This window comes from Zalophus californianus, chromosome 14, assembly GCF_009762305.2.
Source record: "Zalophus californianus isolate mZalCal1 chromosome 14, mZalCal1.pri.v2, whole genome shotgun sequence".
Taxonomy (NCBI): Eukaryota; Metazoa; Chordata; class Mammalia; order Carnivora; family Otariidae; genus Zalophus; species Zalophus californianus.
Genome location: NC_045608.1, coordinates 77,497,062 through 77,511,483, shown reverse-complemented (window position 1 = coordinate 77,511,483; position 14,422 = coordinate 77,497,062). Strand labels below are relative to the sequence as shown.

The 14,422-nt window shown below is 47.1% G+C and overlaps 1 protein-coding gene across 2 annotated transcripts; it reads right to left on the bottom strand.

The window, feature by feature from the left end:
• Positions 1-637: 637 nt before the first annotated feature.
• LOC113912964 (gastrin releasing peptide) lies at positions 638-13,531 on the bottom strand. 2 transcript variants are annotated; one of them, XM_027576889.1, is made up of 3 exons: positions 13,244-13,531; positions 7,886-8,121; positions 638-1,710 (listed from the first exon to the last, which is right to left on the bottom strand). In XM_027576889.1, the coding sequence occupies exons 1-3, from the start codon at positions 13,380-13,382 to the stop codon at positions 1,657-1,659; spliced, it is 429 nt and encodes a 142-aa protein (XP_027432690.1). In that variant the 5' UTR covers positions 13,383-13,531; the 3' UTR covers positions 638-1,656. The 2 variants fall into 2 exon arrangements, with proteins under 2 accessions (XP_027432690.1, XP_027432691.1); XM_027576890.1 differs by having other exon boundaries at positions 7,900-8,121.
• Positions 13,532-14,422: the final 891 nt, after the last annotated feature.

Below are 14,422 nucleotides of genomic sequence, written 5' to 3'. Positions count from 1 at the left end.
GGAACAGTGTATCTCTTCAATAAACGGATTCTAATGCTGACTTGTCCTTGGTACAGAGGAGCCCTGACAAGCTCAGGAGACTTGAGGGAGCTGTTCTTGTCTCTCAGAACACACAGAGGAAAAATAATTGCAGCGAAAACACAGGATCACATCTACTCTTATGACATAAGCAATAAGCAAAGAAGTGACAGTCTAAGCGGGGTGGTTCTAAGAGTATTGCCTTTCTCTCCCTGCCTGAAGTGACACCATTTGAGAAAGTTTCCCCTGGGTCGGGAAGACTGTTTTCATCTTCACGAGTGTCCCTTCCGAAGGGCGAACCCTGGTGATAGGGCTTACCCCTTGATCCTTAGCTGCCTGGATGACTTCAGCTGACACAGCTCAGGATCAAGTTCTTGGGAAAGATACCAGGAGGGCCCCAGGAAGAAGACGGTGGTAGGACACTGACGACACATTTCGTGTCTCTCCCCAGGGCTGGCTCTGTGTAAGCTGTGAGTCGACGCGGTTTTAAAAGAAATTAGAAAGAAAACATCACATCTTCGTGGTTCTTTTTGACAATCAAAACAAGAGCAAGATAAATCTCTTTACTGTTTCAAATGTGATTTCCCCAAATGAAGGAAATCTAAACATATGGCAAGAAGCTTTAAAATCTGTTCATGTGTGAATGTCATGATAAATTTGGAACCGGTGAGTGATACCAACCACCAGGCCACGTTCTCTGGAAATGGAAGGGAATCTCTCGAATTCAGTTTCTCCTTTTGTTGTGGAGCTGACTAAATCTGCCTGTGGGGGCCACTTTCCTCCCAGATTGGCAATGAGATTTTGAAGAAAGAGCACTACTTGCTAGGCTTAAATATACTGAAAGGGAGGTTAAAAACAAGGTAATACGGACAACGTTAAATGCTACAGAACATCTCATGACGTTGGATGTCTGAATCCCAGTTCCATCTACTATATGACCTTGGCCAAGTCACTTGACCTCTCTAATGCTGTTTCTTCATCTATTAAGTGAGAAGACTCATTCTCAGCTTATAAAACTGTTATTGATAACATTAGCAAAATACCTATGGTAAGGGCTAAAGAAATGGGAATTATTAAGTGAAGATTAAGCCTCTACCTTCAGCCTGGCCCATGCAATGGTAAGGATAAGGGAATATGAGCTTCTAGTTGAAGCCTCTAGAAAGTTGTAAGTCACTACGAGGATTCAGTAAGTGGCCTTCAGGAGGGAGACTTAAAAAGCCAGTCTGCCTTCACCAGTGAGCACACAAGCTCATTATCAAGCTGTTTGTTAATCTCTGCCACATCCTTTCACTTGGAATTGAAATAAGAGAACTACCTGCCCTTTGGACAATGTGCTTAAGTTTTTTTATTGTGAATGGTAACAGGGTGGGGACTAGAATGTAATTGACAAATAGCTTAGATGTAAAGAGCATTAATTGGAAGACTCCTTATGGACAGTTATTCACAGCAAACAAATTCAAAACAGAAGATGCTGCTTGAAAATCATGAATTTAGTTAAGGTTGAAAGATACAAGAATAGTTAAGTGTTTTGCACAAAGGAAATCTTGTTGATGATCCAGTAGAATTGATGCCGGTAGAACATAGTCTCTTAAGGGTTTTGCTTTGCTTCGTTGAGAGAGGCCTGTTGTCCTGGTTAGTTCAGCTGGGGGTTCCTTCCCTCTCGTTGAGAACCTGGAGCAGAGAGTCCACCAACTTAAAAGATATTAAAAAGACAGAAGCAAACATAGTTAGCGATTCTGAGGTCTACTGCTAGAGGCAAATACATTCCCAACAAACCATCAGCATCACTTGGGAGCTTGTTAGAAAAGCAAATTCCTAGGTCTACCGCAGACCTAGTGAATTGGAAACTCTGGGGGTGGAGCCCAGCGATCTGGGCTTTCAGAAATCCTCCAGGAGATTCTGAGCATGTCCATGCCGGAGAACCACAGCTGTCCCCGAGAGAGAGAGAGAGAGAGAGATAGAGATAGAGATAGAGATAGAGATAGAGATAGAGAGAGAGAGAGAGAGAGAGAGAGAGAAACTGACTTCCTCTTTCCGGAGCCACTATATGTTTGCCTCTTTCTGTTCTATTAGCCTACCTTGTATCCTGATATGACTATTCAGGTCTATTTTGACCAAAGTTGGAAATTAAATGTATCATCGCCAGGAATTTGTTACTAAAGTGTCAGCGGGGTAGGAGGACTATTAGCGAATATGGAATCTTAATTCTTACTTTGCTTACTTTGGCAATGCCTCATTGCACAAATCAAAGCCAGTTTATGAAACACATGACGGCACATTACGAAGCCATGACTGCAAGGGGTGGTGCTGTGCAACTTGGGAACAGGAGCTAATTTGGATTTCTGCCAATTCTAAATTTATTGTGGTTTGCTCATTGTGGCTTCTGTTCAAATTCAGACTGAAGAAAGAATGAGTAGTTGTAATGTTAAAATACGTCTTTGTTCCCATACAGCACCCTTTATATGCTGAGATGAGAAAACGCCCTTCAACCAGACTCGAGCTTATTACGCCTTCCAAGATTCTCAGGCCGTTCAGGTTCCCCAGCGGCCAGACCTGCCATTTGTTTCTAATAAAGGAACTACTGATAGTCTCAGGCCAGTTATTACCTGCTCTGTGGCTCAACTATTTTGACCAGGTGCTAACGAGGCCAGGGTCTGGGGTTCAATTCCCACACAGACCAATTAGTTTTGCTTTTCTCCATGTGCCCAGGGCTGCACTATTAAGGGTCACCAGCCTGCCTGAAGATGCTTCCATCCATCTTGCAATATGAGCCACTGGTTATAAAAGGGGCCGGCAGAGGAGGTGGGTGAGGATCCATGAAGCCCCCACATTGGCTCAAAATATTGAATCTGAGCTGTTTGGCTCAAGGGAATGGAGGTGAAGCTACCATGACAAGAGGAGTTGGTAACCTAGGAAGATCAAGGACCAGAGGCAGGAGGGCGGGGCTATATTTGAGGTGGGGGTGACCTCACTCTGCTCCTTCATAGCAACTGTCAAGGTAATCAGGGAATTTTTAGTTATTCTCAAGTACATGTTGCTGCTTTTCCTATACTTGGAACTTCCTTTGGAGCGTTTCACATATTAAGAAATAAAACCTTTCTATTCTCTGTGCTGATTTGATGGGACAGTGGGAGCCATCCCTTAAAAGTGAGGGCAAACTCATACATTTACTTCCTTTCCTTAACAGCTTCTCCAGTGCACTCCCTGGGCCCCTTTCTTCCTGTCCACCAAATAAGTAAAAAACAAAGGCTGTAAAGAACCATGGTCTAGGTCCACATTACAAAAGGAACCCGAAGGCCCACTTCAACCTTCATTGAAACTCAAGACAATCCACAGCCACATCTAGAATTACGGATTAGGCCACGGGGCTGACTTGATAGAGACCATTGGGTAAAAGTTCCATTAATTTTTTGTGATAAGGGTACAGTTAAAAGATGAAGGTTAACCTTGAAAATGATTGGCCATAATTGTTAATAATGTTCCAGAGCTCGTTTGCCACGATATAGTAGTCTAGATTCAGTGCACATTTATACAAGTCTTTTCTGAATTAAGTAAATCTCTCTGCCACCAAAACATAGGAAGATGCTCAGAGTTTCTGACTACAGCTCTGGAAGATTTGGCAACAGAACTTCATGTTTTATTACTAAAATGGGAGAGGAGAGCATATGTGGATAGTTTTTAATGTTAAGAAAAGTCCTTCAGCCTTTGAAAATTCCTTCTGCTACTTCTGGCAATGCTCGGCTAAGTTATTAAACTTCTTTCTAACGCTGAGCAATATATGGATTTCTAATAGAACCATTCTCTTGGTACTCCCTCTTGTGAGTAAGAATTGTAAGATGTTTTCAATTTGCATATCAACATTCTTTCACTAAGACGGAATTTCCAAAGCAGGAAGAGTGATAAACTCTTTTGGTCTATGCAACAACTACACTAACTGTTGAATTTTTTTCATATCACTGAGAAATATATCCAAAAGAATGGTACCAATGTGTATAATAGTTCATTATTCAACTTAAGGTGGAACAAAATGCAGGGCGCCTGGGTGACTCAGTCAGTTGGGCGTCCAACTCTTGGTTTCGGCTCCAGTCATGATCTCGGGGTCGTCGTGGGATTGAGCCCCACAACAGGCTCTGTGCTCAGCGGGGAGGCTCCTTCCCAGTCTTGCTCTGCCCTTCCCCCCCTTATGCGAACTCTCTCAAATAAATAAAGTCTAAAAAAAAAGGTGGAATGAAATGGGATGGGCCTCCTAAACTTACAAAAAGAAGAAAAACAAAACATACAAAAATAGTAGAAAATTGAGGCCTGATTATAAAAAGATGACTTAGTTTCTCCTGTGTCACATGAATACTGATAAATATTGTCCCCTTGAAACACTCTCTGTGACGGCCCACTCAGTCCACCCCACACTAAACCACTCAGAGATCTTTTTGGAGCTATTTCATGATGGGCTTCGCAGCTTACAGAATATTCTTCTGAATATGACAGGAAAACTTTGATTTTTAAGGAAGGAGCTGAATTTTTATTTTTTTTAACAAGATTTAGGGGCACCTGGGTGGCTCAGTCGGTTAAGCGTCTGCCTTCAGCTCGGGTCATGATCCCAGAATCCTGCTCTCTCGCTCACTCTCTTTCAAATAAATAAATAAAGAGTAAAATTTATTTATTTATTTATTTATTTGAGAGAGGGAGCGAGAATCTCAAGCATAATCCCCACTGAGCACAGAGCCCGATGGGGAGCTCGATGGGGAGCTCGATCCCAGGACCCTGAGATCATGACCTGAGCCAAAATCAAGAGTCAGCCGCTTAACCAACTGAGCCACCCAGGCGCCGCAGGAGCTGAATTAAAAAAAACAAAAAACAAAAACATTCCAAAGTTATGCAGAGCCAGAGTTGAGAGAATAAAGCAATTCAAAGTGGATATTGGGGTTTCACTCAAAAAGGAAACGAGCTGGGAGTGTAAGTCCATTTCAGTGTTTGTAAAATTGGTTTTGGGGGTTTTGTGCTGGTGATCATCGTTATTCCTCAGACAAAGAAGGTGCTGCTCTTGGACATCTACCCCCAGGAAGTCCATCAAGTCACCTGACAAAAAAAAGACCTCAGCCAGGGGCTGAGAAGTCCATCCCAAATTCCCGATGCCCTCAGAGCCCTGTAACCCACCCACAAAGAAGGGAGCTGACCCCAATAATACAGGTGGGGGCAAGAGAATCACTCGGAGCTTTGTACAAAGTTGCTACTTATTTCTGTATCGGTGGGTTTAATCCAGATTTTCTTTCTGAATAAAGGCTACTAGAGATTTTCTCCCTAGGTGCTTAATGCAACAAATGAACTTTCCGTTTGTGTTTAGCATCGAGAATCCACAATAGACCAAAGCGCAGTGAAACATAGAGCCTCCCTCCAGAGAAGCCGGCTGAGGCTTGGGAAAGCCAGCCCTGAACCTCTACAAAGGGGCCATCAATCAAAGAGTTAATCACCATGAAGGAGTGAAGGGGGCAGTTCCTCAAGCTCTGCGAGTGAAACACAGTATTATTGTCAGAAACAGTGAGAAGCAAGGCCACCACTGGATCCTGCATCCTTCATATTTAAGATCCATGAGGACCCACCGTTGCCCAGCAGACACTTCACATGTCCACGGAGCCCGCGTGGGCTCCTGCCCTTGCTCTCACCAGTGAAAAGCTATGTGAGAGAGAGGAATAAAATGTTCTTGAATCTTCCTCCTAAGACCGCTGTGAGCATGAACAGAGTGGAGGCAAACTGCTTTGCCCAGGACTTGGATTATGGTAATCACTCAACGGAAGTAGCTATCCTTAGTATTACTAGAGTTGTGACTATTATTTTTGCTTTTTATACAAATTTCATGGAAACTTCTTAAAGGTTAATGAGAATCACTTCATTTTCAGTGGCCTTGCTTTCCTCCTATAAATTTTATTCTCTCTTTCATCCCATTTACTGTCTTTTTATCTAAGCAGTGCCAGTTTGGTATAATTCTTTCTCCCTCTCTTCTACAAGACCATATACAGGACAAATCAGTTGATTAGATATGTTCACCAAGTTTCAAAATACTAGTGTGGGACCCAAACTAGGTAATCTCAGAAGAAATATAAAGAAGTGCTCTTTTGCATAAAAGGTAGCAAACCAGAGTGCTATCTCTCTCTTTTTTAAAATATTTTATTTATTTATTTGACAGAGAGAGCGAGCACGAGCAGGGGGAGCAGCAGAGGGAGAAGGACAAGCAGGCTCCCAGCTGAGCAGGAAGCCTGCTCCCAGGACCCTGGGATCATGACCTGAGCCGAAGGCAGACACTTAACCAACTGAGCCATCCAGGTGTCCTCAGAGTCCTCTCTTCTAAAAGCATATGTGAACAATCCCTTCCACTAATTCTCATCAAAAACAAATGTAGAGCATGTTGCCGGAGGCAAGGGAAACAAAAGCATTAAATGAACTATTGGGACTTCATCCAGATAAAAATCTTCTGCACAGTGAAGGAAACAATCAACACAACTGAAAGTCAGGCTACGAATGGGAGAAGATATTTGCAAATGGCATATCTGATAAAGGGCTAGTATCCAAAATCTATAAAGAATTTATCAAACTCAACACCCAAAAACAAATAATCCAGTTAAGAAATGGGCAGAAGACATGAATAGATACTTTTCCAAAGAAGACATCCAGATGGCTGACAGACACATGAAAAGATGCTCAACATCACTCATCATCAGGGAAACACAAATCAAAACCACGATGAGATATCACTTCACACCTGTCAGAATGGCTAAAATTAACAACACAAGAAACAACAGGTATTGTAAGGATATGGAGAAAGGGGAACCCTCTTGCCCTGTTGGTGGGAATGCGAACTGGTGCAACCACTCCAGAAAACTGTATGGAGATTCCTCAAGAAGTTAGAAATAGAGCTACCCTACAATCCAGCAATTGCAGTTCTAGATATTTACTCAAAGGATACAAAAATATAGATTTCAAGGGACACATGCACCACGATGTTTACAGCAACATTATCAACAATGGCCAACTATGGAAAGAGCCCAAATGTCCATCAGCTGATGAATGGATAAAGAAGATGTGGTGTATATATACAGTGGGATATTACTCAGCCATCAAAAAGAATGAAGTTTTGCCATTTCCAACAACGTGGATGGAGCTAGAGTGTATTATGCTAAGTGAAATAAATCAGTCAGAGAAAGACAAATACCATATGATTTCACACATATGTGGAATTTAAGAAACAAAACAGATAAACACATGGGAAGGGAGGAAAAAAGAGAGAAACAAACCATAAGAGACTCTTAATGATAGAGAACAAACTGAGGGTTGCTGGAGGGAGATGGGTGGGGGAGGGGCTAGACGGGGGATGGGGATTAAGGAGGGCATTTGTTGTGAGTGCTGGTGTTGTATGTAAGTGATGAATTACTGAGTTCTACTCCTGAAAGCAATACGGCACTGTGTGTTAACTAACTAAAATTTAAATAAAAATTAAAACAAATAAACATAGGGATTGACTCAAATAATCTTTGGCCTCCCTTTCAAAATATTCTGGGAGGGCCTGTTGGATTAAAAAAAATCCCATCAATGCACAATCACTAATCAGCATGACTACTGATTATACTCCTAAACTGGAGTTTGGAACCAATACCCCTTCGATTTGTTAAGAGGAAAAATCATCTATTATGTCGAAAGAAAATTACGGGAAGTGTCTACTCATTTCTCAGCATGTATTGGTGTCAGCTTAATTAAGTGGTTCTGAAGGCTTGCACCGTAAACAATTTTATTCTTCTCTGCTCAAACCTAACCTCCTTCCAACTCTCCCCAAACACCTCCACCCCCCACCCCACCCCACCCCCTCGCCCTCTCCCACCTGGTACGTTATACCTTTAGGTTTTGAACCTAGGATTTTAAAGTTGCTGTCATCCTGGTAATCCCAAGCAGATGGGGGAGGTGACTGATGGCTTCTGGTCCCCTTTGCTTCTAGGAGACTTAGCAAATTCCTTGCAGCTTCTTCCCACTGCATGTACTCTTGCAGCTGCTGCATCAGGCTTGCTCCCTCATAAACATATGGGGACTCTCCTGTGCTCTTTTTCCCCATTAAGTGCCCTGTGAAAACAAAACCAAAAACAGACTACCACCAATAAACCCAGGGGAAGGAAAAAACAAGAAATTGCAAAGGACACCAATTAAGTTTGCCCTGCTTCCTCCGAAGTGCAGAATAAACAGCATTTTCGTATCAGACGTTAGTTCATAAATGACTGCCTGTTCAGAATGTGCAACCAGCTGAACACAACCTACAACCACAGCTCAGGACCCCTGGGTTTGGTCCCAGCACCTCCACTAACCAGCTAGGTGACCTCTGCCAAGTGTTGAGCATCCCCAGTCCTCAATTTCCTCAACTCTACACTGAACAGGTCGGACTAGATGAAACCTAAGGAACCTTCCATATCTACAATGTTGCCACCAATTCTACTCCCAGCTGAATGATGGAGGTTAAACGTCTTCCTGAGTTGCTTCTAAATTGCTGCCGAAAAGAAAGAGTCTTGGTGCTTTTCTTCGTGTGATTAAAAAGGACGTTGGTTTCCTCTGGGCTCTAATACACATGTACCAATGGAATTTTTCATTTAAACTTTCTTAGAATTTTTGCTGAGACTGAATCTAGGAATTGTCACCTAGAAATTCATTTGTTGAGTATGTAATGAAAAACAAGGTGAAAACAAGTTCTGAGCAACGATTCTCAGTCACAGAAATGCAGAATTTTCTCCTAGATGTCTGAAACGGTCAGTGAAAGCCTACCCGTGGCTCCAGCGATGTGCACTTGCCATATAAATGAAGAAAAGTTGCTGTGTGGGAGGCCAGGCCACTAAAAATGCAGAAATTCATGTATGCAAGTGGGGATAGCCACGGTGTCAGAAGTGGGTAGGGAGTTCAAGGTCTGCATTCTTAACACCTTAGCCCCTTGCTAAGAATACCCACATTATCTTACTTACTTTCTTCAGTGCTTTTTTTCCCATCTCCCTGCAATTGGATTTTATAGTACTTTTAAAATCCTAATACTAGTAAAACTATGGTGCTTAAAAAAAAAAGATTTATTTATTTGAGACACAGAGAGAGAGCGCACATAAGCAGGGGGAGCGGCGGGTAGGAGAAGCAGGCTTCCCGCAGAGCAAGGAGCCTGATGCGGGGCTTGAACCCAGGACCCTGGGACAATGGCCTGAGCGGAAGGCAGACGCTTAACCGACTGAGCCACCCAGGCGCCCCAAAGCTATGATGCTTTTGATTTAAAGCTCACAAGGAAAACTCTCTGTGGCTCCAATGTTGTCTGGCATTAGATGTATTTAAGGCAAACTTCGTGGGAATAAGGTTCAACAGACCTCAGCCACTTAAAATGGCAAGAGCTCCGTCCACCAACAGAGAAGCCCTCCCCCTGACTTTATTGTTGGCGTGTCTTTACGGGACATTTCATTTGATCTATTCCACAATAGGTTCGATGCAAATGCGACTTGCCAAAGGTAACCCACGTATAAGCAAAGATTCTAGGATTAAAATCAGCTCACAGACAAGACTCTACTATATTATACTGCTTGGAAGTGTCTTTGAACTCCCTAAAAATATAAGGCAGGTAGAAATCACTCTGGGGTCCGGAAATAAGGGTAATGTCTACAAAGCGCTTTCTAACGTTATCAAAAGGAATAGGGATCATGTATCAGTGTATCATGATTCATTATGTGACTCAGAAAAATTAATTCTGTGAGTATTGGGGCGCCTTAAAGTGAGGTCTTACTGCATTGCAGTGTGAGCACCTGTCATTTATGACATGACACCTCACACAATTTCAAGACCTGACTGAGGACACGGTCCCACCTGAAGGATTGGAATCTTGAAGGATTGGCTCCTCCATTATCTGCTTGGTCGGGTTGGTACCCGGATATCCATGAAATCACCTGGCTTTTAGTCATAACAGTGATTATGGGGCACAGCTTCCCAGGAAGCAATGAAGCATTTGGCTTTATTTGTATGGAGGAAATTGAATCATGATGATGGGAAAGCAGGATTAGAACCTGATGCTCCATTAATGACCTTGGTCACTCTTATCCCCCCTCTCTGCTCTCGTCTAGTTAGGATGCTAGAAATGAGGAAGGTGCCATGGCCAACGAAGCAGAGGGGCAATGGAGCTGTTTTTACAAACAAGAACTCCATTTTTATCATGCCTGAATAATTTGGTGGACTTTTGTAAAACGGGGAGATAAAAGTAATCCACCATTCTGTGATTGATTTAATATAGTTCCTCGTGACAGCGTATAGATCTGCATATTTGGTGGGTGGGTGGTGTTCAGACTCCCACCCCCAGATCCAGAGACTGGTCATTAAGGGAAGGAAGTGCACCGTCTCTAACATCCCAGGGAACCCACTGCCTGGGTCCTATTTCACTTTGGAGAGGGCTATACTACCAACCAAATGATCGTCTCCATGGCGACACGGATGCTCCGCCCACTTCCACTTCTCCCGTCACTTGTTATGTCTCCGTATCATAGTAATAGAGATCTCAGCCTAGACAAAAGGCAGACCCTTGAAAAAAATAAAACCTTGCCCCGAAGTAAAATAAATAAATAAATAAATAAATAAATAAATAAAAGCTTTTGTCCCTTTTAATCACGTAAAAATACCACTACCACAGCAGGCTTGAAACATAAATGAATTTTCTTAACTCAAAATTTGAAGATCACCCCAACTTAGGAAAATCTCCATTAAGACACAGAGTGTTGAGCACTTCTGAGAGCTAGTTTTTCTGGAGTGATCCTTAAACTACATTTCACAGTTTCTGGGGCAACACTCCCACAGAGAGCCATTCTGCCGCTGAACAGTGGTGTCTCAGAATTCAACCTTCCAGGACATTCGTGACGTCAGTGTGAGAGCCACGACCGGGAGCATTTCATGGGAGCAGAGCGGAGAGTTAGCACGACCTGTATTCTCATACCTATATTTTGCACAAACAAAACATTTCCAGAAACATCAAGCCAGATAAGAATTTAAGTTTTCCATCTGTTAACTTGCTTTCCATTGCTGCACCATGCTTCTCTCAGCTGCAAGAAGCAATTCCCTTAACAAACCTGCAAATTTGTGCTGACAGCTTCCTCATGGACAGCAATATGTAGCTTTAGTTTGATATAATTAAAACTAAACTGCACGTCTTCAGTGATTGAGGAGGACAGGCATTTCCTTAGGAGAGTGGAAAGCTAAATTTAAAATCTAACAACATTGTTCCTGCTTATGAGTGCTCAGATTCCCAGAGAGCACATTTCTCCAAAGCAAACTTTTTCTCAATCACATGTTATTTTAGACCCAACTGTGATTTCCTACTTCACCTCCCTCTGTCTCTTGTTCTCTCCATCAACTCTGCAAAGCTGGCCAAGAGAGGAAAAGGGAAAAGAGTGCTTCCAAGAACACATAGGAAAATAAGAAAATTGGGGGGGGTGCCACTGGTTAGCGTGCTCTTGGATTAGGAATGCCCGAGTGCCCCCCATGCAGGGTGTTTCAATGCCAGACCTCCTAAGCACCCGGGGGACAGGCGCACTGGGGAACTATAGCAATCAGCGTGGGCTTGCTTCAGAAACAACATGATTCCAGGGGCCCAGATGACTCTCTTGTCCTGCTTTTGGCCTGTACGGGTTGCCTCATAATAAGCCTTTTAGTCCAAAAATATGAATGAGCGAAAAGAGGTTGGAAATCTGGGACTTTCATTCTACCTTTCCAGCCCACTGGCTGGTGGCCGGACTGGACAATGGCCACTAGGTCTAAATTCCCAGAAATCCTTTTAAAGCATGAATTCTAGGTTCGGCTTTGGAATACCTTCTAAATACCCTTCTCTCTTTGAGGGTGGGGTTTTTCATCTTCACCCATCCCAACCTCTCCTCTATGTGTTCCGGGTGTCCCCTCAGAGATCGCAAATACCTTCATCCCTGGGACCTCAGGAACTCGGCAATGAAGACTACCCTGGTGGCAACCCCGAGTTCTGGATTTCTCTGACAGAGGATACGCAACACAGAGGAGCTGAGGACGTGACCGGTCAGCCTCACCTCTTCCCATAAATGCGTCCCGATCCTCACACCATCTGTGACTGGGCTGGTGTTGGGATTAGCATCTTTTTCCAACACACCCTCCCCGACTACCAGTACATGGCTAAGGAAATAGTGGAACGCACACCACCCGCACCAGCACCACCCGCACCACCACCCCTTAAATCTCTGTGGGATCGACCAGCTTCTGGGGAAGAGTTGGGGCCGTGGTAGCCGGCTACCTGGGGAGGCTTCGGAGGAAGCTGGAAGCTTTGCATCGGCCAGACAGAGGCTATGCCGGGCGCGGGGGAGAGCCCCGGAGCGACGCTGGGTGGGCGCGGGGTGGCGGGGCCGCTACCCTCCGGCCAGTTGCCGGAAAGCCGTGGGGTCGCGCCCGGCTGCCCGCCCCCCGGAGGGCGCCCTCCCCACCGCCGCTGGGGTTCCGGGGCCCGGCCGGCGCGCCTCCCAGCCCGGGGCATGGAGGCCAGGACGTGTGGACAGAGGGAAGGGGGAAGGAGCTAGGGGAGGCCGCAGATCTAGAGAGCCGGAGGACAGCGGGGGCTCGGGGACGGAGAGGCCGGGATCGGCGTGGGGAGCGGGCGCCCGGAGCCTGCGAGAGGGAAGGAGGGAGGGCCGGGGAGAGGGAAGGCGGCGGAGAGGAAATCGCCGCAGTGGCGGAAGGACCGAGGGAGCTCAGGAGAGCCACAGACAAGGGGGCGGCATGCCGGGCGCGCTCGCTGAGCAGCCCGGGACCCCCAGGACCGGCTCCCACACCTGTGGCTTTGCGCGGCGCCCGGGGCGCAGCCCGCGTCCGGCTCCCGGCGGTCGGAATTCCGGGGCTCCGGGACGCGCTCGGGGACCCGGCTCCCCACGTCGTTCAAGGACAGAACCGTGCGAGACAAGGCTACCAACAGGCGGATAAAAGGAGGTGTGGGGTAGGTGAGGGGGCAGGTTGGCTTGTCGGGGGAGCCGGCCCGGGCGCCCGCGGGAAGAGGGAGGGGAGCGGGAAAGGACCAGCGGCGCAGCCCGAGGCTGCTCGGGGACCGACGGCTTCCCAGGACGGGCAAGGGGGGTGGGGCGGGGTGTGGCGTGGAGCCCGGTGCGAGCGGAGTGGAAAGGTCGCGGCAGACGGCTGGGGTCCCGCCGAGGACTGGAGCGCGCGGGACACTCACCCACAGCCCAGTGGTTGCCGCGCGGGTACATCTTGTCCAGCACGGTCCCTGAGCCCGCCGACACCGGGGCGGCCGGCCCCCGGGGCGCCTGCCAGAGGACCAGCGCCAGCAGGACGAGAGGGAGCTCGCGGCCGCGCATGGTCCCGGCGGGAAGCCCTTGGAGCGCGCGGTGAGGCCGGCGGGGTGCGCTCTCCCCACGGAGCGGTGGCGCGAGGACCCGGACTCGGAGAGCGCCGCCGCCGCCGCCGCCGCCGCCACGGGGCCCCGACTTTATACGGCAGCCCGGGCGGGGGGGGGGGGGAGGCGGGGGGCTCTTCTCCCGCGGCCCCGAGCGCTCTGACGTCTCCCTGCAGCGAGCTGGGGCGTTGGGATAGCAGTCCCCGAAAATCATCCATCTTCCGGCCGAGGGGGGGAGAGGCTGCGCACACTGCCCCTCTTGACCTGCCCCCGTAATCCTGTCCGCCCGGCCCGCCCACGTTGGATTAATTCTGCCCATCCTCGACGCCTCCGCCCCAACACGATTTCACCCCGGGGTTCTGCTGGGTGAGCTGTCTTCGGATCCAGCAAGGGGGAGCCGAGACCCCGCGGCCGGATTCCAGGGGTGGAACGGCGGCGGGGGGGGGGCGGGGGGGCCGGGGGGGCGAGGGGGGCGCACAAAGGAAGGACGCTTCCAGGCGGGGCTTTCCTGGAGGGGGTTGGAACCAGGATAGCGAGGGACTTTGGATTCTCACACCTTTCCCCCCTCCGTGAACCACATTCCCTCCTCGAGGTCCCAGTCCACAGAGCCCAGACCCTCGCCTCCCTCTTGCAGAGCCCCTTCTCACCACCACCACCAGTAATACCCACATCCCACCTCTGAAAGGGCATTTCAGAGATGCCCTTGCCCACTTGTATGAGGAGATGCAGGTCGCAGCAGGAAGGATATGTTATGTGAACAGAGCTAACAATAACTTTATTATACACCTGGCCCCTTTCATAAGCATATTGCTTCCATGAAGAAGCTGCTTTGATGCCGATTTCTCTAGGCTGCCTCTACCAGAAAGCTCAGACTGTCCCTAAACTATTAACTCACACAACTCTCTGGAGTTGCTTAACTTCCCTCTGCTCCTTCTGTTCTCAGATGTGAAGAACGATCAAGGGCCCAACTCCCGAGGTTCCTGATGCCATGGATACAAAGGG